This window comes from Salminus brasiliensis, chromosome 23 (genome assembly GCF_030463535.1).
Source record: "Salminus brasiliensis chromosome 23, fSalBra1.hap2, whole genome shotgun sequence".
NCBI lineage: Eukaryota > Metazoa > Chordata > Actinopteri > Characiformes > Bryconidae > Salminus > Salminus brasiliensis.
Window position 1 is genome coordinate 28,250,933 of NC_132900.1, and position 27,004 is coordinate 28,277,936.

The following is a 27,004-nucleotide window of genomic DNA, read 5'->3' on the forward strand; positions in this document are numbered from 1 at the left end:
CACTCTTCCCAAAAGTACTGGATGGAGTCAATCATTTCAGAGAACATGGGCATGATTCTCCAGAGAGTCTATTCTATTGGCAGTACTTCTCTACAGGGACTAGAAAAAAACTGTGTCTGTGTGTGTATATGCACATCTGTGTCAGCAATGGGTACAACTTAAAGTAACTAAATGCATCCATTAGAAGGGGTGTCCACAAACATTTGGACATTTCGTTACTATCATCAAAACACTGTTGAGGAAATCTTTTGGAAGGATGCAGATCCATCCCTCCAGTCTAGTTCCAGAGATTTGTAGAATTGATGCTAAGGTGAACTGAAGGGGGGGGGCTGGTATGGTAGGTGTCTGGCTGGTCTGGACAACATTTTTTGATCCCAATTCATCCCTAAAATATGACGAAATATGGTCCTGGCTTGCACATTTAACCAATCTCCTCTTAGACAATGCCTGGATAAGGCCATAACAACGCTCACTACAGTTCAAACGCAATACTAATGAGAATTATTCAGAGCACGTTGTCGAGGCAGTCTTTTGGGCGGAACCTCACAAATCCTATCAAGTTGCGCCGCATACCTCTTTACCCATGATTCCTCTCCAAAACAAACGCCATGAGGAGCCAAAGAAAATTCACCCAGACTGGGCTTTCCGAAGCCCAGATAATATAAGACGAGGACAAGCTTTTCCAGAACCCGCACAGTATCAAACGAGAGCAGTCTGCTGAATGTAACACTAGGCCAGGCTTTCCAGATTCAGGTCGAATGAAACCGAAGTGTTATATGGAGTCTCGAGAGAAGACGTGAGCATGCTGGATCCTAGACTGGAAGCATACAGGCCTTCTGAAGAATAAACATAATGCTATCCAAAATCATTGCAAATGTACCAGTCCTACCATGAGCCCACTACAGTCCACCAACTGTTATGTCAGAGCTATACGCATGAATTCCTGTGTAACTTCATCCTGAAATTTTACCTGACATTTTTTATTTTAACATTAACACAAATGTCTAAGCATGAGCGCTTTTCCAAGGACATGCCGTTAAGGACCTGGCTGACTTGTCAGAGCAAGTGTGACTGTAATTAGGCTACATACTGTAGCTGATGTTAGATAAATGTCGAACATGAAAGCTGATATTACCTAGATGAAGTACTCTAGCCAATGTTAACTTGATGTTAACTACTCTAGCTAATATCAGATAGATGTTAACCACTTTAGTTAGATGTTAGCCAGATGTTAACTACTCTAGCTGTTTGCTGCATGTTAACTACTCAAGATGATGTTAACTAGATGTTAACTACTCTAGCTGATGTTAGCTAGATGTTAAGTACTCTAACTGATCTTAACTGAACATTAACTATTTTGGCTGATGTTAGCTAGATGTTAACTGCTCTAGCTGATGTTAACTACATGTTAACTACTCTAGCTGATGTTAGCTAGATGTTAAGTACTCTAACTGATCTGAACTGAACATTAACTATTTTGGTTGATGTTAGCTAGATGTTAACTACTCTAGCTAATATCAGATAGATGTTAACCACTTTAGTTAGATGTTAGCGAGATGTTAACTACTCTAGCTGTTTGCTGCATGTTAACTACTCAAGATGATGTTAACTAGATGTTAACTACTCTAGCTGATGTTAGCTAGATGTTAAGTACTGTAACTGATCTTAACTGAACATTAACTATTTTGGTTGATGTTAGCTAGATGTTAAATACTCTAGCTGATGTTAACTACATGTTAACTACTCTAGCTGATGTTAGCTAGATGTTAAGTACTCTAACTGATCTTAACTGAACATTAACTATTTTGGTTGATGTTAGCTAGATGTTAACTACTCTAGCTGATGTTAACTAGATGTTAACTACTCTAGCTAATATTAGACAGGTGTTAACCACTTTAGTTAGATGTTTACCAGATGATAACTACTCTAGCTGTTTGATGCATGTTAACTACTCAAGTTGCTGTTAGCTAGATGTTAACTACTGTAGCTGATGTTAGCTAGATGTTAATAACTCTAGCTGATCTTTACTGAACATTAACTACTCATGCTGGTGTTAACTAGATGTTACCTACTCTAGCTGATGTTAGTTAGATGTGGTAAGTCCACAAACCGTGAAAAAAATATATTTCTCAGACAAACTAACATGCCGGCACATCGTTCTCTAAGGTAAAAAAAAAAATAGAACGTATTTCTCTGTGTGCAGTTAACTAACAAGCCTCCAAACACATGACACCATGTCAGAATGTTAAACCAGCAGCCCTTCATTCGTTTTCTTTTCCTTGCCCTGAGGTGAACCCAATTTCGTTCATTAACTCTTTCAAATGTCAAAATGTCAATTTTAAAATGAGACATTAATCTAGCTGACATCAGATAATAACACAAACATCTTCATTGGGTCAAACTGCTTCTTTTGCAAGTCTCTTGAAATGTTGTAACTGCACTGAGTATCAAACAGCAGATACTTGGATACAGGGTTACATCATTTGTACTCGTTTGCAATCACATACAGAATCACAATCGAAAGATTCAATCGTGATGCAATGGAGCACGATCCAGATCATTGGTCACATCCTTGTGTTTCCGCTTTACTTACAGTACCAGCTTGCCAAAAGTAAAAATAAAAAAAAAGGCCAAGAAAAATGAATAAAAATCACTTACTGTCCATTTATAGCTATGAGTGAACAAAGCCAGGCTGCTTAAGGCTGTGCAGGGCGATCTCAGTGGGGAACAGGCTTTGACATAAACCCCATCTACCAGAGCAATAAAGCAACACAGTGAGGAATGCAGAAAGAAAACATATTGCTTTATATCTGTTCTATGCCCCTCTTGAGGAAGTCGATGCCTTATTCCAAAAGTATTACAACATGAATTGCATAACCTCCAAGACTCACAAAAACTGGATTATACTCGGCGGACGAGGAGGCCTATTTCTTTTTATAAACAAAATCGACCCCTATTTCTTCAGACATACGACAAACAATAAATTTTGCTCCTTTAATGGAAAAAGGGCTCAGGGAAACCCTTACAAATCCTTATCTGACTTCCAATAACACGAGGGAGATCTGGGTAGAGTGACCTCCGACGAGTCAAATGAAATGCTTAAGCCATAAATCCACAGCGTTAAATTTGACACGAGGAAGAAAGGCTGGAGTTCTGTGGAGATTGAGGTTGGGTGGAGTTAAATGTTCTTCTCGCCATTCACTTTCCAGATGTGTTTTTGGTGCTAACACTTTCCATAAATGCACTCAGCTTCCCAGGTGTAAACCAATAAACTGGAGAATTTGACACATTTAAGTACAAAACAATAGGAAAAATCACGGAATTGTACGCTCCAGCAGAAACGGCTTGACAGGAGCAAATCTGGAATGCAGACTCCCAGCTAACAGTGATGAAGCATGAATGGAACCTTGTAATATCTGTACATGGTCTTGATAAACAATCCAGTAACGGTAAGTTCAAATTTGCTTTTGGGAATTTCGATTAGGAATGCGGAATGTGTTCAAAAAGTGCAACTTTCTTCATGCTCCCAGCACACTCCCTAAAACAGCACCTCAACCTCAACTGAGGGGACACTTTATCTTAGTTTTGGACTGCTCTGATTTTTATATATATATTTAAACATCTGGACACTTGATCTTTATTTAGACAATACTGAGAGATGGAGGTAATCTAACTAAACACATACAACTGAAAAAATGTCTTCTAATATCATTTATAAAACTCAAGGAAAAGAAATGCAATTTTCCTGTAAGGAAAACATTAGAACTCCCCCACATTTATTACTACTTCAAACGTCTAAAATCAGAATCAGAACATCAGCTGCAAATAATCAGAACATGGTTAGAGAGGATTCTGGAGGAGTCTGTCTTATGTAGACCATAGACATTTAGTCTGGTCTGCTCTTATTGGTTGAAGTTAGTGGTGAATATCATCACCATGGCCAAATCCAAAGAGCTCTCTGGGGCCTTGAGAAAGAAGGTTGTAGATGCAGAGGAGTCTGGGTAGGGTTTTAAACAGATCTCAGAACACTGAGAAACACAGCTGAAAGATTTCTGCATGGAGGAATGGGAAAATCTTTCTACCAGCTGTCAGAGACTGCTTGATGGTTATAGGAAACACGTAATGTTAGTTATTTAAGCCAAAGGGGGAAATACTGTTACATTAGGCCACAGGGTGTCCTAACTTTCACCTCACAAGAAATGTGCATTTCTATTAAATATATTTTATGAATGATGTTAAGTAATTTCTTGAGTCCATTTTCCTAACATTGTTTACATGACATTATTGGTAAGTTAATTTCCCAAATTTCAATTTAATAAACAAATACATATTGTAAAAGTTTTTAGATTCCATTCCAACATTTTCACTAGAAACATCCTGCTAAATCACCAATAACATCTTAGGAACATCTAAAAATTTTAAGAAAGCTAGACTATATGTTTTTTGTTTTGCAGAACAACCCAAGACAGCATTCCTTGGATGTTAAAATGGTCACTGCAAATGAAACTGAGGTAAAAGTTATTTGGAAAGTTCAGGAAGTCTTAGGAAAAACATTTTCAGAACGTTCCAATAAGAGTCCTTCCGATATTAGACTCTATTAGTCATTCCAGCAGAAGTAACGTTTGGGAACTGTTGTTCTAACTTGAGAGAAATGTTCTGGGAACATTAAGGGACATACTGACTGTTCTCTGACCATACTAAATAAATGTTTGTAGAACGTTAAGCGGTTGGTGTAAATCAGGTTGAGGTAACATTTTGGAGAACTTCTGGAACCATTAAAAAAAAAACTTGCGATGTTTGGGGAACATTTCACATCAATATTCCCATAACTAAAATGGAACGTTGGGGCAAGGATTTTAGAAAAATAAATGGTTAGTTGGAACGCTGCCTTGGGAAAACTGCCATCAGTGACTGTAGCTATGCACCACTTTCCAGGATAGTGGAGGATTGTGCATGTGTTTGAGAGAGCACCTTTGTGTGTGTGTGTGTGTGTGTATGTGTGTGTGTGTGTGTGTGAGAGAGACCCCTCGCTGCCTCCCACAGCATGCAAATGTGTGTGTTTGAGTGAACTGTAGCTCAACCCACACTCCCCCTCTCGAGCTAGCTCCAGACGTGGAGCTCAGATTTCCGAAGAAAACTTTGGAGGGAAAACATCACTTTTTAAGCAACACCTCTCAGTACACAGGCCAAATACGCATAGCGCACATGCTAAATATGCTAACGTCTTGAGCGCTCTTTCCCAGAAGGATTCCATACTTGCTTGTCTTAGCCATAGCACGGACTAGTTGTCATAAGACATGAATAACAATTAATAACAGTAGGGGAGAGCGGGGTTGAAGTGGACGAAGTACACAACTCCTGAACTTAAGTGAGAGTAGAGATTAATTAATCAAAATATAGCATGTATACCAACATACACTATATGTACAAAAGTATTGGGACACCTGTTTATTCATTTACTGCCAAAATCGAGGGTATTAAAAAAAAGGGGTTGGGGGAAGAGAAGAAGGCTTTCTACTAGATTTTGGAGGAGCACTGCGGTTCATCCCCAACTCCCCAACCTATCCCAAAAGTATCGGAGGAGCACCACCATCATTCCAGAGAACACAGTTCTTCCACTGCTCCACAGCTCAATGCTGGGGGGCTTTACACCCCTCTACCCCACGCCTGTCATTAGGCATTAGGCATGGTGCCAATAGGTTCATGCTTATCTGCTGCAGAGAGTCCTAATGTATTGGCAGTACGTCCCTCCAGGGACTAAAAAAACTGTGTGCTTGTGTGCATTTGCACATCTGCGTCAGCAAGTGGTGCACCTTAAAATAGCTAAATGCTATTTTCATTAGAAGCAACAAATATTTGGACAAGAGCAGATGGGTTAGGGTCGAGTTCTGGGCCACACTGAATTTGGGTGCAACATAGCTGGCTAGAGTTGGGCCAGTTTTGGCCCAATACAGAAATGCTGTGGGTCACATGTCGGGTCACATGTCGGGTCACAAAACTATGGCAAACGTTAAAATGTGGTTCTATAGCTGCTGCGTTCTCTCCACTGCTGCGTTCTCTCCACTGGCTTCCTGTAGCTGCTGCCCGCATCAGATTCAAAACCCTGACACTGGCCTACAAAGCCAAGAATGGACCAGCCCCTCCGTATCTGATGGCAATGGTCAAAAGCCGGTCTGCACCAAGAGCCCTTTGAGCTTCAAGTACGTCTCGGCTCGACCCGCCATCCCTCAAAATCCACAGAAGACAAGCGTCTAGGCTTTTTTCTGTCTTGGCACCGAAGTGGTGGAACGAGCTGCCCCTGGGTGTCCGAACGGCCGAGTCGCTCGCTGTCTTCAAACCCAGACTGAAGACCCACCTCTTCAGAGAGTACTTGGACGAATAGCTGAGTACTATGGTCGCCTTATTGTCTTGTGTTTAGCAATGTCTAAGCTTAGAAGTATCTTTTGAATTATTAGTCTATTCTAACTAGCTGAGGTTTTTCTTGGGTAAATAGCAAAGCACTTTGTAAGTCGCTCTGGATAAGAGCGTCTGCTAAATGCCGTAAATGTAAATGTAAATGTAGCTGGGATAGTTTTGGGCCACAATACATGAATGTTAATTAGGAGGCCAAGCATTTTTAGAGTTCTAGAGATACTGCTTCTCATCCCGATCTTACAACTGTCAGCAACTAGCCTTCTGTGCCGACCACCCCCATTCTCTTTGAGTCTTCTAGTCTAAATGATCTCAAGCTTGCTTTAACTGAAGATGCAAAAAAACACTGGAACATCCTGAACAGTAGCTTTTAGTTTATATGAAAAGTAAATTCGTCAAAATAACATCACATTGCTACAAATGATGCAATATAAAGTAAAAAGACACCCAATAAACTCAATAACATGAAGCAAATGCTAGCCTAAACACACGACAGCACATTCTGGCAAATTACAGCATAACGAGTCAAAAGAAACCCAATAAGCTAAGCTAACGCTAGCCTAAACAAATGTGCTTTAAACCCGGTTTTAAAAAAAACAGATGCTCGGGTTCCTAATATTCTCTGCAAATTGAGTCACGTACTGCCTCTCGTGAAGGAGCACGAAGCAAGACGATACTTGTGCTTGTGGTACAGCGTGTGCAGAGAGGCTCCGAAATCTAATAAAGCTCCAGTAATGAGGGCTCCTCCTGTGGGGAGGCAACTCGCTCTCCCTTAAAGTCCATTCAGACAGGGAGAGTGAATTCCACTGGTCTGACGCAGACGCTGCCTCTGTCACTGAGGACTGAGCGAGGAAGCCGGAGACTGGAGCGATCCACTATTTCTAAAATCAGTTCATCCAGAGATGTTATCTACTCTAGCTGATGTTAGTTAGATGTTATCTACTCTAGCTGATGTTAGTTAGATGTTATCTACTCTAGCTGATGTTAGTTAGATGTTATCTACTCTAGCTGATATCAGATAGATGTTATCTACTCTAGCTGATATCAGATAGATGTTATCTACTCTAGCTGATGTTAGTTAGATGTTATCTACTCTAGCTGATATCAGATAGATGTTATCTACTCTAGCTGATAACAGATAGATGTTATCTACTCTAGCTGATAACAGATAGATGTTATCTACTCTAGCTGATGTTAGTTAGATGTTATCTACTCTAGCTGATATCAGATAGATGTTATCTACTCTAGCTGATAACAGATAGATGTTATCTACTCTAGCTGATGTTAGTTAGATGTTATCTACTCTAGCTGATAACAGATAGATGTTATCTACTCTAGCTGATATCAGATAGATGTTATCTACTCTAGCTGATAACAGATAGATGTTATCTACTCTAGCTGATAACAGATAGATGTTATCTACTCTAGCTGATGTTAGTTAGATGTTATCTACTCTAGCTGATATCAGATAGATGTTAACTACTCTAGCTGATGTTAGTTAGATGTTATCTACTCTATCTGATGTTAATTAGATGTTATCTACTCTAGCTGATGTTAATTAGATGTTATCTACTCTAGATGATATCAGATAGATGTTAACTACTCTAGCTAATGTTAGTTAGATGTTATCTACTCTAGCTGATGTTAATTAGATGTTATCTACTCTAGATGATATCAGATAGATGTTATCTACTCTAGATGATATCAGATAGATGTTATCTACTCTAGCTGATAACAGATAGATGTTATCTACTCTAGCTGATATCAGATAGATGTTATCTACTCTAGCTGATGTTAGCTAGATGTTATCTACTCTAGCTGATGTTAGCTAGATGGTATCTACTCTAGCTGATGTTAGCTAGATGGTATCTAGTCTAGCTGATGTTAGCTAGATGGTATCTAGTCTAGCTGATGTTAGCTAGATGGTATCTACTCTAGTTGATGTTAGATAGAGGTTATCTACTCTAGTTGATGTTAGTTAGATGGTATCTACTCTAGTTGATGTTAGATAGAGGTTATCTACTCTAGTTGATGTTAGTTAGATGGTATCTACTCTAAAATGGATATTAACAAGATATTTTCTACTTTAGTTTATGTTAGCTAGATGTTTATTTCTCTGGTTGATATTAGCTGAATGTTTTCTGCTCTAGCTGAAATGAACGAGATGTTAGCAATTTTAGCTGATGTTAGCTAGACATTCTCTACTCTAGCTGATGTAAGTTATAGGTTATCTACTAACATGATTATGGAGGAGAAAGATCTTGTGTAAAAGTTGAGGTCAGCAGTCAATGTTGTACCAGTTAGCCGTGTTAACCTGCGAGCTCATCTGAGGAGGCGGCCTCATTAAAGCCTGTCAATGTGCATGCTCTACATGTGCTTGTCTGCAGTGCTGACTTTTAGATTACAAGTGTAATGCAGCTCAGAGCCAAGTAACAAATAAATGCATTATCTGTAAATGAATACTTTGCCTCATTTTGGGTAAGACACCGCTGCTGAATTCACATGGATGTTGTCCTTGTCCTGTGTTGTGCAGAATGGCACACTTACGGCACTTGTGAGCACCCCTCTAATTGCCGAAAGGATAAATGGGACTTTATAATATGGAAATTGTGAGCCAACCAAACCAATAATTAATATTGTTTATATGCATATCTGTCAACGCTGAAACATCCATTTTTGTACATCCAAAATGTAGATTCCTCTTTTTGTGCTGCTGAGCAGAGCATCCAGTGCATCTAGTCTTGAGCAAAGCCTTTAGAGTCATCTTTTAAAAAGCCCAGTTTACAGTTCAAGGATTAGCCCAGAAAACACATGTTGCTTAAAGATGGAGCTAGCGTGGGGCTAATGATTGCTTCCAGCAGGGCTAGGAAAGCTCGCTGGCCTAATTACCTCTGATAAAATCAATCCGACCTTGGCTCTGCGTTCCTCCACACTCTCGATGGGGCCTGAAAACGAGCTTTTATACACTCCATGCAGTACAACACAAACCTGTCACTCCTCCAAACAGTCAGATTTCTGGGTTAACTGCACTTGAAAGGCATTTCACAAGTGTGCAGCAAATTCACCAGCGCCTACTCAACACCATCTAAAACTGGTCTCCACTGTACACTACTTTCAGGTTGGACGGCCCTCCAGCCCAGCAAGCAGGGAATGTTCCCACGACTTGGTCTGATATTAAGGAACTGTTGTCTAAATAATAGGAGCAAATATTATTTATGTAACATTAATAAAACATTTACTCTAGATGTTAGCTGTTCGATCTGAGGTTAGCTGGATATGATCAACTATGGCTGATGTTAGCTAAATGTTGTCTACTCTAGCTTATGTTAGCTAGATGTTATTGACTATAGGGCTGTGTATTGGTAAGAACCTGGTGATACGATGCATTATGGTAGAGGTTACGATTCAATATACTGTGATTTATTGCGATACTGCAGGCAAAACAATTTCTTGCAATATTTTTTATTTAATAATTATTTTCATATAAACTTTATTAAAATTTTTTTAAAAAAATAAAGTTTACTATAAAAATGCTTACTTTTCTACCAGCAGTGGGATCTGAACCACAAAATGAACCCTTTCTGACACCAATCTTTACAAGTAAACTATTAATAAAAAATGTATACTGTTTTTGAAAATCGATGCAGTACTGCAAAATATAATATAGCGATACTTCAATATTCTACTATCAATATTTTTCTTACACCCCTAATCGACCATGGTTAATATTTGTTACCTACTGATATTATGTAAACTACCTGTTTGCTAGATGTCATCGACTATGGTTGATGTTAGCTGCATGGTGTCTACTCTAGCTGATGTTAGCTAAATGTTATCCACCATGGTTAATGTTAGCTAGAGGTTAAATTGGACAAAAGTACATGCTGCTAAATACAGCATTAGCAGCCATCGAAGGCAGGTCTTCGTCTGTACTTTAGTCCATTCTTATAGTTAGCAGATATTACTGGCAGTTTTCCAATATGTGCTGTGTTTAGAAACTCATGGGATGGACTAGACAAACCAGACCAAGTGCAAAATATGTACTTTAAGGTTAAGAGTCACATTCCAGAATGACAGCAGCACTACGGCGCACTGTTCGGCACGCTGCCTAACTTTTAAATATGCTCACAGGGGGCTTACATGCGGCATTGGTGAGGGAAAACTCCACAGGAGGCGTGACATCAAATATCCCCAGTGAAGAACTTCAGAAGACCCGGGACGGCTTTGTGTTCTACCCACACAATGGCGCTTCTCAATGCTACGTGCCAAGCACACGCTGCATTCGAACAGTGCCACACTGCTGCAAGGGAAACGTGGCCTTGGTCAGTTATCACTAAGGAAGTGGTAAGAAAGGCCACTCTCTTAGAACAATGCTATCTGCCCGAGCTGACGCTGCGCTGCCCCAACGCTTTACAGTAGCCGGTTTAGCTCAGCATTCTTTTCAGTACTGAGTAAGCCGGATGAGTCACCCAGGAGCGAACCAGTGCGCATAGCTTTCCAGCAGTGGCAGACAATGAGGCAGCAGACGTACATTAACCCAATCCCACCACGTTGGAATTCTCTGTCTTAATAAACAGAGCGCTTCCTCAACCCATCCGAAGTTTGGCTGTTCGCAGCGCTCCGGTCCCTCGTGACAAATACAGACCACATGCAGCGTGCAGGGTAAGCAAACACTCACAAATCCTTATTTTATAGTTTGTGGCCTTTGCACTGCACTGCGGCCTTTTATTCTTACGACCCGCAGTAGCCTTAAATCACCTGGTGATATCCAGGATTACATCTGCCTGGAATGCAGTGGGGAGCGATGAGTCCAAACCTTTCACATGCTAACGTGTTTGGACTAAACTTGGGCTAAAGAAAATATATTTTAAAATGTACCGCTCACTTTCATCAATCATCTTCATCAAATGTACTTGTATAGCAATTAGTGAAAATAGAAGAAATTAACAACATAAGACGACATGAAAACCCAAGGCCCCCAGTGAGCAGCCAAAGGCGACAGTAGCCAGGAAAACCTCTCTCAGAGCTGTAGGAAGAAACCTTGGGGGGATCCAAGACTCACAAGTGGACCCATCCTCCTTTGGTGATGGTTAATGGTGTTAATAATAATGATAGTGGCAGATAGTTTAGATTCGATGTAAATTTTAACATAGTCGTTAGGTAGGCAGCAGTTAGCAGTGGCAGGAGGGTGGGCAGCTGGTCTGACACAGGTGGTAGGGGAGCCTGGTGGTAAGTCTGGTGGGTGACAGCTGGTCTAATGCAGGTAAAGTGGACCCCAGCGACCTTCTGGGTTTTTTCTCAGTGCTTACAGTCCACTCAGGGTGTTGCTTATGGTATTGGCCATAAAAACTTGTGTCTGAGGGAGTAAAGTCGAGCAACTGGTGTTGGAAGTAACAGAAAGGGCAAATGAGAGACCGGTTCTGCTGTGTTCGGACTTATAGCCGGCTTTCTAGGCTTAGATAAGTTAGCTAGCAGGCTAAACACCACAACCCAGGCCGTGTTCCAGCTAACTGAGGCCCAAATCACACAGGTTTAGAGGACGAAGCCTCATATCTGAGAGCACGGAGTTGAGCGAATGGTCTTAGGAGTGTTTTCCACTGTTTTCAGCCTCATTCAGTAGACTGGTTGATCCAGGTTTGCTTGCTCTGTCTTTCAGTCGAACTCAGTGTCACTAAACTTGCAACTACGGTGGGCTTGTTTTTTTCCCACCTGTTTTCAGAGCGTGCCATCACCAATCAGTGAGCACCCACAGTGCGAGTCAACAGTTTTAAATACAGAAGAATAGGGTGTTACCGGTACAGTCCTTCAATGATAAAAGCAACACTTGCTTTTCTATTATATGGTCCCTTTTAAAAGAATACTTGATTTATAGAGGCAAGGCTGCTATTCTGGCAAAACGGGGTGTTGATAATGACAGCAGTTCAGCTTCGCAGCCAGCAAAGCATAGGCTAAGCGTAGTTTACACCATGAAGGATAAGGCCTTTCTCTTCCCTCCTGCTGACGCGGGAAGCAGCATCCATAAATCAGCCTCTCCGAGGCCGTCGGCCGGAGTGCAACTCTGACATTACTGCGGGTCGACGGCGGGCAGACTGAGACTGGGACAAGCCCGGCACCACGGGGGAGGGCGGGAAAAGGGGGGTAAGTGAGATGGACTCCGGCCTGCAACCACACACACACATACACACGCCGCAGCCTGGCTCCCAGCACGCCCTCCCTGGAGAAGAAACCTCCGCCCTCCACGAGCTACACACTCTCTCCGCCCTCCACACACTCCACACCCCCCCCCCCCTCCCTTACACCAGACTGTTATTGTTGTTTCAAAGACTTTTTCTGGCGACAATGAGTTGGGCAAGGACAATCATGGTGCGGTTATGAATGTACTACAGGCCAAAACTTAAAATAAGCATTTTTTTATTAACCCAGACCAAAAAGCTGTGTTCACACTTTCTTAAGTCTGTTTTTGTTAGACTGAGTGTTTGGATTTCAGGTTGCAAGAACCTAAATTGGATTTATTTGGTCATCCTGTAACCACATTTGCTTGTATATCCATATTAGTTGCTATTATAATGACAAACGCATGAATTCGCTGACTTGGGAGGGTCTCAAATCTTGCATCTTGCATCTTGCACCTTGCATCATGAATCATGTTGATGCTCAACTGACTGCAACAGGGAGAACGGCCTCTCGGTCATTCTCACTCCAAGCCGGAACGCTGCTACTGCACTATGGAGATTTGGTGGAACTGCACAAAGCCGCTGGGAAGAACTGCATAATGCTCCGTAACCACAGTCATTTTTGTGCAAAATCCTGTAGTATTACTCTACCACCTCAGTCCACTTTCTTCTCTACCTTCAGATGCCGCTCCTGTATCTTTTAGCTTGTCAACAAATGCATGTGTACAGCTGTCCATAAGGTCCATAAGCTCACATAACACAATTTGTATTTACAGCAACAGTGTAAAAGTAAATTACCCTCCCTGACTGCTACTATAACTAGCTAACAGAGGGTCATAGTATATTTCACACCAGCGCTGCACACTTAATCAACTTCAACATAAACAGAACATTGGTGTAAGCTGACCTGGTCAGCTTATAATGTTAACTAACTAACAAGCTAACAAGCTCTTGCAGTGATATTCAGATCTTTCTGGATGCAGTCACTGAAAAACTGCAATGTCAAGAATCACCATGCCTCAAGCGACCAAAATACCACATGAAATCTGATCTCATCGGTCAACCACAGTCGCATGTCGAGAAATACCATTTGAACCACATACTAACAAGGCTGATCTGATTCAGTGCAAAAGTTTACATTCAGTAATATACCAGTTTAATTGAAAGAAAAAAACAACAACAACAAAAACATACAGAAAAACCTATTTGAATAATAAGATCTCCGCCTAATCTCATCATTGGTCACCAAAATCTTAGCTGTAGAACCCTTACATACTTAAAACTGTCAAATCCAATCATTTCTTATGGCTCTACACATCTGAGAAATCCCTTTGGAGTCTGTAAATTTAGAAGAGGAACTCGAGGAGTTTCTAAGTTTTCTAGTGAACGTCTTCCAACCTAATGCTCATCTTCTTTTTTTTTGAATTCAGTGATCCTTCGTCAATATAATACAGAAATTTGCTTTATTTCTCCTGAGACAAAGATATGTTGTCTGGAAGAAAGACATTTGTCTAAATATATGGCTAGTGAAAAGGCATACTTAGCTAACTAGCATTAGCTGGTGTAAAATTGGTGTTGCCATATTTGGCATATAAAACATCCACAGAATTCATTTTCACTGTTTTTAGTATCATATAATTGTTTGCAATGGGTTGTATACTCATAGTTTTATACTCAATGCTAACAATTATATGATACTAAAAACAGCCAGAACACGACTTTCTAATGTTAGACAGCTAACTAAACCTCAGCTGTGTTTATTTTGGACTTGGTGTGATCGTGCAAGACAATGTGGAGAACTGATTCAGCGCCAACAAAGCTCAGCCCATAATTAAGCTTTTCATTATAGAAAAGGTTGGGTGATAAATGTAGTTTGATATTATGTGATATTTCACTACCTCATGTGTGGTCAATCAGTCAAGGCACCTGCTAAAAACACTAGAAGTCATATATATCAATCAATCAATCAATTAATTAATCAACATTTATTTATTCTCAGAGTAAATGAGTTTGAATACATGCCCACACATTTCTAACAACCTGCTCAAAATGGAACATGGCACAACACCTGCTGCCAAAAACTATCACTAGATTTGAGCTACAGGAAGAAAAATTGTTACTTTTTATAGTTCCCAGTAGAGCTGGGCACATATTTGATATGACAATATTTTATCATATTGTAATACATTTAGTTATCATGATACACAACATGCTATTCTACGCATATTGAGGCTATTATCAGTGATTAAAGAACACTGATCAGCTGCATGTTTCATTACAACTCATTTAATTTCATTGTAACTAGACTGGTTTAACTGGGTAAAGTGCAGTGGATGTGAATAAAAATTACTGTACTCATTATGTATGTACAGTATAATACATATTACATACAATGAGTATTTGATTGGTAGTTTTTTAAAAATCCATCACTACATCTATCATGATAGATATTGTATATTGTAAAAAACATCCTTAAATATTGTGATATAATATTTTTACCATATCGCCCAACCCTAGTTTCCAGTCAAACTACATCCAAAACCACAGTGTGCTAGTCGTTATTTACTGGAACAACTTGTGTGACGGTAGCCTCATAGCTGCAGTGCTAAACTAAAGAAGGCAAAGGTGGACATGGCTTGGCTGAACGACTACATCTGGCTTTAGTGGAAAGCTGCGTACATCGGATTTCTTGCAGAACGTCTTGCTTCTTTAAAGTAAAAATAAATAAATAAATAATTAAATTATATAAATAAAAACTAATAGATACGGTTTGACTATCCTGACCTTCTAGTCCATTTTTTCCAATGTACACACTTCCAAACTATGCAACTTTTTCCTTAAGGCCGTTTCTCTCTTTTTTGTTGAAACAGAGCAGGACTGCAGACTCAATTTTGGAAAAGTAAAATCGACTCAGATCCTCCACTCGGAGCGATGATCACAGTCACTGCTTTATTTTCATTATAAAGCGTCTCAAAAAAGGCCTCATTTTTTCCAAAAATAGTCAACAAGGCAAAAAAAGAGGGAGGGGAAAAAAGAAAAGGCAGTCCAGTGACAGCTAATGAGGACCAGATGCCCTACCTTCACTGGTAGCTGCATTCTTTGGAGCTTTGGTGGACGTCTGATCTGTACTTGAACTCAGGTCGGAGGAAATGCTGGAACTGGCCTTCCCTGCAATCAGAGAGAAACAGAAACACCCCCCAGGACACGTCAGGACACCCACCGCAACATCGCTCACCGCTACGGCACATGTTAGTCATAATGAACAAAGAGAGAGACAAAGAAGAAGATGGAGAGAGACAGAGCGCGAGAGAGAGATTTGGGTGCATATGGTGCACACGGTACAAACAGTAGCCTACCAGCAAACACAATGGAAGTCTTACCCAACAACGAGGGCTGCACCATATAGAGGTTATCGATCGCAGTGCTGGTCCTTTGACATTACTGATCGCAAAAAGCTGCAGAATTTGCATACTGAGAAATCACAGAACCAAGCCCAAGCAGAGCCGATATTTTCACAAGAACCAATCATGCTTTTGTTCCTACTGGAGCTGGAAAGCATTGCAAGGCTCTGATACCTACCCCATATGTAGTGAATCAGTTAAAGATCATGTATAAAAACACCCAAAAGTCTAAAGTCTTTTTTATTTATTTATTTAGCTATGACATCACGCTAACTGTTTCCTCCAAGGTTCCATTCCATATTTATTTAGCTATGACATCACGCTAACTGTTTCCTCCAAGGTTCCATTCCATATTTATTTAGCTATGACATCACGCTAACTGTTTCCTCCAAGGTTCCATTCCATATTTAGCGAGCTATGACATCACGCTAACTGTTTCCTCCAAGGTTCCATTCCATATTTAGCGAGCTATGACATCACGCTAACTGTTTCCTCCAAGGTTCCATTCCATATTTATTTAGCTATGACATCACGCTAACTGTTTCCTCCAAGGTTCCATTCCATATTTAGCGAGCTATGACATCACGCTAACTGTTTCCTCCAAGGTTCCATTCCATATTTATTTAGCTATGACATCACGCTAACTGTTTCCTCCAAGGTTCCAGTCCATATTTAGCGAGCTATGACATCACGCTAACTGTTTCCTCCAAGGTTCCATTCCATATTTAGCGAGCTATGACATCACGCTAACTGTTTCCTCCAAGGTTCCATTCCATATGTAGCGAGCTATGACATCACGCTAACTGTTTCCTCCAAGGTTCCATTCCATATTTCCATATTTAGCGAGCTATGACATCACGCTAACTGTTTCCTCCAAGGTTCATTCCATATTTACATATTTAGCGAGCTATGACATCACGCTAACTGTTTCCTCCAAGGTTCCATTCCATATTTAGCGAGCTATGACATCACGCTAACTGTTTCCTCCAAGGTTCCATTCCATATTTAGCGAGCTATGACATCACGCTAACTGTTTCCTCCAAGGTTCCATTCCATATGTAGCGAGCTATGACATCACGCTAACTGTTTCCTCCAAGGTTCCATTCCATATTTAGCGAGCTATGACATCACGCTAACTGTTTCCTCCAAGGTTCCATTCCATATGTAGCGAGCTATGACATCACGCTAACTGTTTCCTCCAAGGTTCCATTCCATATTTCCATATTTAGCGAGCTATGACATCACGCTAACTGTTTCCTCCAAGGTTCATTCCATATTTACATATTTAGCGAGCTATGACATCACGCTAACTGTTTTCTCCAAGGTTCATTCCATATTTACATATTTAGCGAGCTATGACATCACACTAACTGTTTCCTCTTAGGTTCCATTGCATATTTATCTAACTATGACATCACACTAACAGTTTCCTTCAAGGTTCCATTCCATATTTACATATTTATCTAGCTATGACATCACACTAACTGTTTCCTCCAAGGTTCTATTCCATATTTATCTAACTATGACATCACACTAACAGTTTCCTTCAAGGTTCCATTCCATATTTACATATTTAGCGAGCTATGACATCACACTAACTGTTTCCTCCAAGGTTCCATTTCATATTTACATATTTAGCGAGCTATGACTTCACGCTAACTGTTTCCTCCTAGGTTCCTTTACATATTTATCCATCTATGACATCACGCTAACTGTTTCCTCCAAGGTTCCATTCCATATTTACATATTTAGCGAGCTATGACATCACACTAACTGTTTCCTCTTAGGTTCCATTGCATATTTATCTAACTATGACATCACACTAACAGTTTCCTTCAAGGTTCCATTCCATATTTACATATTTATCTAGCTATGACATCACACTAACTGTTTCCTCCAAGGTTCTATTCCATATTTATCTAACTATGACATCACACTAACAGTTTCCTTCAAGGTTCCATTCCATATTTACATATTTAGCGAGCTATGACATCACACTAACTGTTTCCTCCAAGGTTCCATTTCATATTTACATATTTAGCGAGCTATGACTTCACGCTAACTGTTTCCTCCAAGGTTCCATTCCATTTTTACATATTTATCTAGATATGACATCACGCTAACTGTTTCCTCCAAGGTTCCATTCCATATTTACATATTTACCTAGCTATGACATCATGCTAACTGTCAGTTGCTAGCTTCCATTCAGTGTTTCCATTCCATGTTTACATATTTAGTTTAGCTATTGCTTTGCCATACATTTCAAGGCGCACTGCAGTCACGATCTATAGCATTACAGTCAGAACACTGTATTTTGTAAGTATTGTCCAGCCCCATCAACCACAGTTACAAAATCTTGCCAACGAATGCTTTGCATTTCTTTCCTGCTCATCATAAACTTACATAATCATCCTGGCATCCCTTACAGATAGACTGAAAGCCAAAGACAGAAAGTCTGACCAACAAACTGGACTGAGCGAGAGAAGGGTCATGTGATCTGCAACACTCTGATTAATCACACATGTTTTCATACATTGATGAAGTGTTTTAGTTTCATGCCATTAACCCCTTAAACCCTAAGGGTCTGAATGTGGGCCCACACTTCAGCTCTTCTCTCTCAGCTACTCAACTCGAAAAAGTAGTTTCACAGTTACTGCAGCAGTTACAGACTAATACACATTAAGAACAACAGTATAATGACCCAGGAGTTTTTAGAGGTTAAGGGAGGTTTTATCGATGCATAAATAGCACACGAAATTGGCAATGACAATGACGGAGTGGTGGGAAAGCTCCTCGAAGAAAACAACAAAAAAAAACCACCTCCACATGGATCAAGATGTGCTCCAGAGCTACGTCGCTATAAAGTATGTTTACAACAATACTACAAGCACAAACACAACTACAGCTCGCGTAAGCTTTTTATTTGACCATACAAGGTCTGACAGAGGGAGCTCCCACATACCGGGCAGGAGGGGAAAAATCATGCTTTGCTGTGTAAACAGACCTGTTTTTCATGAAATAGTCTCGCAGTGATATCAGTGCATTAATTTGTGGGTGTGTTTATCAAACTGAGCGGTAAAAGGCCTGCGAGTCGGACCAAGTGGCCCTTGCTCATGCATTTAGCCCCTTAATTTGACGTCCAGTTACATCACCGGCATTGTTTATTGTCTATTGTCCCTAAAGAATGCAGACTTCACTCTGAGTGAGATTAATAGGCTAAACACATTGTAATGATGGGACCTGCCCAGGCCCGCACTTCGTTCCCATGCACGGGCCACCAGCAAAGTGGACCATCAAGGCTGAAGGCGAATGGCTCAGTCTTAACCAAAGTGGACGGAGATTCGCAAACCAACTGGACCAGTGAGGTTATGAGGAACGCAGTGGGGTCAGTGACGTCATTCATTAACCCCTTGGACTTCACTTTGAATAATTCACGATAGTCATGGCATGACTGTTTGATAAGTCTTAAGAGACATGACAAGATAATAAGACTATGGTTTAAGAGTTGATGGGTTTAGGGGTTAAGACTTAATTAAAGTTATTTACCTCGTATCATAATATGTAGAGGAATGCCTGGCCCCCATTTAGACTGGCCGCAAACACTGTGCTTAAAATCAGGCCATAGTGAGAACAGGCCTGTGCTGGTAACAGAACCCGTGAGCAAAAATAACTGCGGTAAACTTCAGGACTGGGGTGCTCTATTGTTTTTGTTTTAACAAACACATTTTGTTCTGGCAATTTTATGATGGTCATCAACACTGAAGTGGATCCAGAAGCAAAAGCAGCAATATGGCTTCTCAATTCCAGACGGGCTGAAGTCGGCTATGACTCTCATTTTTAGGTGCCAATCGAGTCTCCTCAGTTCAAACACATAGAAAAGGAGAAATCTGGCAAAATTAATCAATAATACACTATAATACACTACTATGATCTGCACTTTTTAACTTCGTATACTCCCATCTCCCACTTCCGAGAAGTTATGTGACCCGTTTGACCTTACCAAAGATATTTTAGGAGTTAATGATAGCTATATTTTAATTATACTGCCAAAAAACACACCCCACTCCTCTTAGCATTAGCCATGCTCCAGACACTAGGAGGGTAAGGACTTCTCCCATACATGTGAAACCAGTCACCACCCCTTTTTCTAACTGTTACCGATGCAGCATTACCAGGCAGCCGTCACACTCAGAGGAAAGCGCCGGATCCCCAGCTCCACCGCACCATCCAACAGACCCCAAGTGCTATTTTCGCACCCATTGATGGAAAAGTGGCACTAGCTAACACTAGTTAAATTAGCTCAGCTGATTACTATAGTTTAAACTGTGTCTAAAACTCCTCTGTCTGCTCTTTTGGGTGGGTAGATGTTCCAACACTGGTTGATTAATTTACATACATTACATGGACAAAAGTATTGGGACACCTGCTAGTTTATTCTATCTTCTGAAATAAAAAATAAAAAAATAGTTTATCCTGCTTTTGTTGGAGTAATTAGTGTTAGTGAGGTCAGGATATTAGATGATGGTCACCACCCCACCTCACCAGCAACTCCCCAACTTATCTCAAAAGTACTGGATGGAGCACCAACCATCATTCCAGAGAACAAAGTCAGTTCCAGTTCCAGGCTTTATACTCATCTAGCCCACGCCTGGCATTAGGCAGCATGGTGTCAGAAGGTTCATCATGTTTATCTGCTCCAGAGAGTCCTATTCTACTGGCAGTACTTCTCTTCGGTGACTAGACAAGGTGTGTGTGTGCGTGTGTGTGCATTTGTACATCTGTGTCAGCTCTGGGTTCAGCTTAAAGTAGCGGAATGCATTCATTGGAAGGGTGTCTACAAACATTTGGCCATTTAGTGCATTTTTCCACTTAATACAAAGTAAAATACTATTGATGTGATCGTTATGGAAGGCCACCTCTTTGCTGAGAGGCTGGCTAAAGGCTGACAGCAGATTACAAACATCTCTGTGTGGAATCAAGTCCAAGCTATGGAGATGACTCTTAGTTGCCAAGCGCTTGGAATCAGAGGCTGCAGCCACACGTATCTGGATATTTTCAAAAACATAGCTTCTCTTTTGCTTTTTGGTCTACAATCCACACAAACACTGCATTTTAGGTGACTGGAAAACACTCTCCAGGGTGGAGATGTTCGAGAACACTGACATCACGATGTTAATCTGTGTGTGGCTAGCTTTTAATTACACTGAGACAGAAAGTACTGCGCTCAGGTTTGGGAAAAAGCTACTAAAGCTCCACCTCTCTGCCTGATTAGCAGTGTGTGGAGGATTCAGAAATGGTGTCAGTTCAGCAATGTAACATTTTTTAAACTTCTTTCATTGCACAAATCCGACCTGCTGTTTGTACACAATGCAGTAACCTTTGTTGTAGAAAATGGGCTTCAGGTTTGCGCTGTTTTTAGGTCTGTTTTGGCCTTTGTGTTTGTTCCTTGAGGACTTTCACATCCAACTTTGTGAGGTGTTAACGGTCCCTGCTGGGCAGGTATGCTCACGTGAATATTGGAGTCGCTTTTGCATTCTAATGTGAATAAAAACCACAAATAAAAACATATGTTTTCAAAAATATCCAGATACATGTGGACGGGGACTGAAAATCGACCTTTTGTTTGAGAATCAATTGCGCTCTCTCCCCTTATCACTGTTGAAGCAATGTTGGCCAGCACAGGCACATTTGTGGTGCCAAAGCTGGTGTAGCATTTAGTAGTTTTCCTCAAAGCGTGTCAGTTTGAAAAGAGGTGGTGGCTGGCTTTGCATGTAATAGAGGCTACATTGGTTAAGTCCATACCCTACTAATGTTGGGAGCATTGATAGTGCTAGGGGGAGCTACATATGGTTGGGTTAATTGGCAGTGCCAAACTGGGAGTAAAAGGGAACAATTTGACAAACAAAGTAGTAATTGTAGCTTATTGTCATCATTTTGTAATTGGTAATACATGGAAAGTGACTAAGTGACTGAAGCTCCAATTGTCTAATGTTTAAGACACTTAATAAGCTCATGCACATCTGTCCTGACATACAACAGCCCAAAAAGAGCAGCGACCTATAAACAAACAAGAGTGAAATTTCTGTGGATAGTTGTTTTATACGTACACTTCATGCTTGAACATACCAGGAGGTTTTTTTCTTTCAAGACTTCTTGCGGTGCCCTTCAATGCCCAAAGCTAAGCTCTTAGCAGTTTTGGGGTTTGAGAAAACCACTTTTTTCAAAACACTCCTTGTCTCTGGAGCTTTCTATTCATGGCTCGCAAAAATTAGCCCTTTCTTCTGCCTGGCACTTTTGACAGCAGCAGAGCGGATGGTGGTACCTTCATGTCTGCTGAGGTGAATCACTTCTAACCCCACCTGTCAACAAGAGACCTCCACAACTAGGTTTCAGAGGCTACAATTTCTTTTAAGACGTTGTGGTCCATGGCCAAGGCTGTCATGCCAATGCTCTGATGATTCCACAATTATAACTGAGAAGAAGCTGCTGTAGAGCAGGGCTGCACAATATCGCGTTCGATAACTGCTATCATGATGTTTCCTGACCAATCACAGCCCCAGATCAGCGTTTCTTTCAGCGAAAGATGCTTAAAAACTCCAAAATCAGTTGCTAAACCCTACCCTCCAAGTCCGTTCTAATCCTGAAGCTGCTGCATACCTGTCAGGGCACAGCAAACAGTGTAATGATAGGTGGGACCGTATGAACTTTGGAAATTCCAGAGCTGTGGTACCATCTCGGTGGAAATTTATTGGCTTGCTCTCCGAGTGCCAGCTCCGAAGACGAGCCAAACCTTGACCTTCCTGAGAAATCTGGTGCGCTTTAGCGCACCGCAAGCCTCCGACGCGGCCAAGAGCTCATTCTGCGGGTGAGAGGGCCCTGGCACCAGTGCTGATCGTTATGAAATGTTCTAAACACGGCCTGGGCCAAATTGCCAGTCATGGTACCCAGCTTTCAGTGACTCAGTGCCTGTCTTCACTTTGTGAGAAGGACTAAACATCGTGACTTGTTGGTTCTGTATGGGTGTCCTGTCCTGAACAGTCCAGCAGTTTGGTGATGTCCCTGCTCAAACTCAACCTTCTGAAGGTGCTAACTGAGGATGGGCAATGGCAGTAAAATTACACTGTGATAGCTTGAGACATTTACATGATACTCAATATGGTGGAATGGACGATATGCCTCTAGAACAGAGTGTCAAGAACAGAGTGAAGCTATATTTAAAAACCTACCAAGCAAAACCATAGTCCAAGCTGCATCACTGTTAAGGACTTCATCAGGTGTTTCGCCTGGCTCATGTACAATAGCACAAAATAGAGGGAACTAAGTTTTTTTAATAATATTGTATTTCTAAATTTACACAAATTTTTAGCCAATTTGGAAGGTCAATTACACAACCTCTGTATCAATGCCCCCAACCCTGGGAGGGTGCAAAATAGCTTGAGCCAGCATGATCAGAGCAGATTTCCAGCTTCAATACAACAGCTATCAGATGAGCAACATCAAATTGGGAATGATGTGATGAGGAAGTACCATCAACCCCTCCCTGACAGAGCAACTGTGCTCTCTTAGACTCTGACCTGGGATTCAAACCATCCTGAGATCATAGCGGCAGCGTCTTAATCCACTGGAGCGGCGCTTTCCTCTGAGCGTGCTGGCGGCCTGGTAATGCTGCATCGGTCCTTACCCTCCTTACCCTCCTAGTGTCGGGAGCATTGCATTGCTAATGCTAAGAGGAGTGGGGTGTGTTAATTGGCAGTATAATTAAAATATAGCTCCTAAAATATCTTTGGTAAGGTCAAGCGGGTCATGAAACATTTTGGACGTGGGAGTTGGGAGTATACTAAGTTTTATCACACATTGGTTTCACACATTTTCATGAATGCTTGTTAGAGATGCATCATCAGCATCAATCCCACATCCCCACAAGACCTGCCAGACGTTTTGGAGACGTTCTGACCCAGTCGTCTAGCATTCACAATTAAGCCTTTGCCATAAATGCCTCAAAATCTTACACTTGCACATTATTTCTTTTTTCCTGATCTGGTTGTTTACTTGCTGCCTACTATGTAGATCAAACCCCTTGACTGTTGCCAATGGAAGATAATCAATATTGACCTTAATTCTCGTCTCGTACTGTAAAATAACCACAGCTTGGAAGTATAATGGTGCTAGAGAAAGGATTCTCTGATTCCACCAAAGAACCACTTTTGATTCCCTGAAGAATACCGCATATAAGAGACGTACGATATCTGAGTATTAAGAACCTTCCCATGATTAAAGGGTTCGTCTTAGATCATTTACTATGTGTGACGGTTCTTAAAACTTCAAAAAAAAAAAAAAAGAAAGTTCACAAGTACCCTTCCTGCCCCCTTTATCCTTCAGTTAGTTCACATCATGTGGAACGTTCTTTAAACCTTAAACCGGGTTCCTGGCACTCCCTTGGCATCTCCTCTACAAAAATGGTTCTTTAAGGATCTGTTCATTTCTAAGGGTCCTTGTGAAACCAGACCTCCTTAACTTTTGAGAGTGTTCTTGCCAGTATACATCACAGCTTACTTTTTGGACTTGCTCCACCAAATGGACCCTCAAAACCCAAAGCATAGCCTCTAGGAGCACACCCTAAGTGGGTTCCCCATCAGAGCAAAACCCACCATGATGAAGTTACTGTTAAACTGTTGGTTTAAAAAGACTGTATATCCCATGCAGCACAAACCAAGGACAAATCTGACCATGCAGTCCTCAGACATGTCCAGAAGAAAGAATCAGGCAAGGTTTTGTGCTGCCCACGAATAAAGAGAAGAAAAGGGAGAAGAAGAAGAAGAAGAAGAAGCTCGACCATGACTCAACGTCCATGGCTCAGCCTTGAAGCACTCACCTTCGCTGCCACTCTGCTTGCCACTGTTCGCCCCCATGGTGCCCAGCGCCCAGCATAATCTACCCGCTGCTGCCCTCCACACGGTCCATACACACCAGCGCGGGGTCGAGGCGAGGAAAAGGGAGGATAGGGAGTAAAGGAGGCGATAAACTCCACCGTTAGCTGCTCCGACCTTCTCCTCTGCGCTTTAACAGATCCATAACGGCCCGTCTGCAGCCCGTCTGCTTTTGCTGGGAAGTTAAAGGGGGGGATCGTTTAGAAGGGTCTCCAAACGTGGTGCATGTCGAAAAACGCGTAAACCCTGAACGTTAACGTGCTGCTCGACTCCCGGATAGAGAGCAGGCATGCAAAAAAAGAAAGAAAGAAAAAAAAAAGAAAAAGAGGAAAAAAGTTTGGGACTGTTGCGTCAGGACTGGACCGCGCACGCGCTCCCCTCCGGGCCGACCACGCGCACAATTTAATAGTGAAAACTAAATAAATAATAGGTTTAATAATAAAAAACTATTATAACGAAACGTGGTGCAAATAAAGACCACCGCTAACAGTGACTTCAACTGACCCCAACTGCCCACCTTTGTTCAGAAGGGTGACAAAAAATCTTAGCTCGTGCAGCTGTTCGCCAAGAAGTCCAATAAAAGTCCGAATGAGTATTAATAATGATGACTTTGTGCGCGAGCACTGCTCCGCGTGCGAGTCTGGATGGTTTACGGTCTCGAGGATCTGTATTACTTCAGACGAAAGTCGCCCAATCAGAGTCACCGAGGCGCCCCCTGCTGGCCTGCTTCTGCCAGTGCTGCTCGTTTAGTAAATCGTTCCCTCACTTTACGGTTTAGTTCAATGGAGGGAGAAATTTATTCAATCGAAGGAACGACGAGTTCACTCGAGGGGACTGTCTATTAAATTAAGGGAATCGTACATTTGATTTTTAATCTTGAAATTTTAGGGGCTCCGCAGTTTGGGCTTCACCCATCCATCTGATGTTTACATGTCAATAAAGAACAGAGTTTCAGAAGTACACACTACTCCAAACACTACACTCAAACACTAAACACTCTTTGACTAATGTAGTGCACTACAGTACACTAAACACTACACTCCTACTGGTGTAAAAAGGATAAAGGATAAAGGATAAAGGTGCACGTATTCGTCACTGTACAGTGTGGACTGTACAGCGAAATGTGTCCTCCGCATTTAACCCATCTGGTAGTGAACACACACTCACACACACGTGTTAGGGGCAGTGAGTACACACACACACCCAGAGCGGTGGGCAGCCAACTCCAGCGCCCGGGGAGCAGAGAGGGTAAAGGGCCTTGCTCAAGGGCCCAACAGCGGCAGCTTGCCGAGCCCGGGAATCGAACCCACAACCCTGTTATCGATATCCCGGCGCTCTAACCGCTGAGCCACCACTGCCCCCGCGTAGTGTACTACACTACACTAAACACTACACTCGGACTGGTGTTGTACACTACACTACACTAAACACTACACTCGGACTGGTGTTGTACACTACACTACACTAAACACTACACTCGGACTGGTGTTGTACACTACAGTACACTAAAAACTACACTCGGAGTGGTGTTGTACACTACACTACACTAAACACTACACTCGGACTGGTGTTGTACACTACACTACACTAAACACTACACTCGGACTGGTGTTGTACACTACACTACACTAAACACTACACTCAGACTGGTGTTGTACACTACACTTCACTAAACACTACACTCTGACTGGTGTTGTGCACTTCCCTAAACTAAACACTACACTTGGACTGGTGTTGTGCACTTCCCTAAACTAAACACTACACTCGGACTGGTGTTGTACACTACACTACACTAAACACTACACTCGGACTGGTGTTGTGCACTTCCCTAAACTAAACACTACACTCGGACTGGTGTTGTACACTTCCCTACACTAAACAGTCTTTGACTAGTGTTGTGCACTTCCCTACACTAAACACTACACTCTGCCTGGTGTTGTGCACTACACACACACACTAAACTCTACACTCGGACTGTTGTTATACACTTTCCTACACTAAACAGTCTTTGACTAGTATTGTGCACTTCCCTACACTAAACACTACACTCGGACTGAAACTGTGCAATACACTTAATACTACACTCAGACTA

The 27,004-nt window shown here is 41.5% G+C and overlaps 1 protein-coding gene across 1 annotated transcript in view; it reads right to left on the bottom strand.

Annotated features, from left to right (window-relative positions):
* Positions 1–25,361, bottom strand: part of fbxl7 (F-box and leucine-rich repeat protein 7) — a 54,504-nt gene extending 29,143 nt beyond the window's left edge. Inside the window, exons 1-2 of the mRNA XM_072669319.1 lie at positions 24,858–25,361; positions 15,663–15,752 (exon numbers count right to left, since the gene is read on the bottom strand). Coding sequence (XP_072525420.1) covers positions 15,663–15,752; positions 24,858–24,894 — 127 coding nt within the window. The 5' untranslated portion in view covers positions 24,895–25,361. The remainder of the gene's footprint in view (positions 1–15,662; positions 15,753–24,857) is intronic.
* Positions 25,362–27,004: the final 1,643 nt, after the last annotated feature.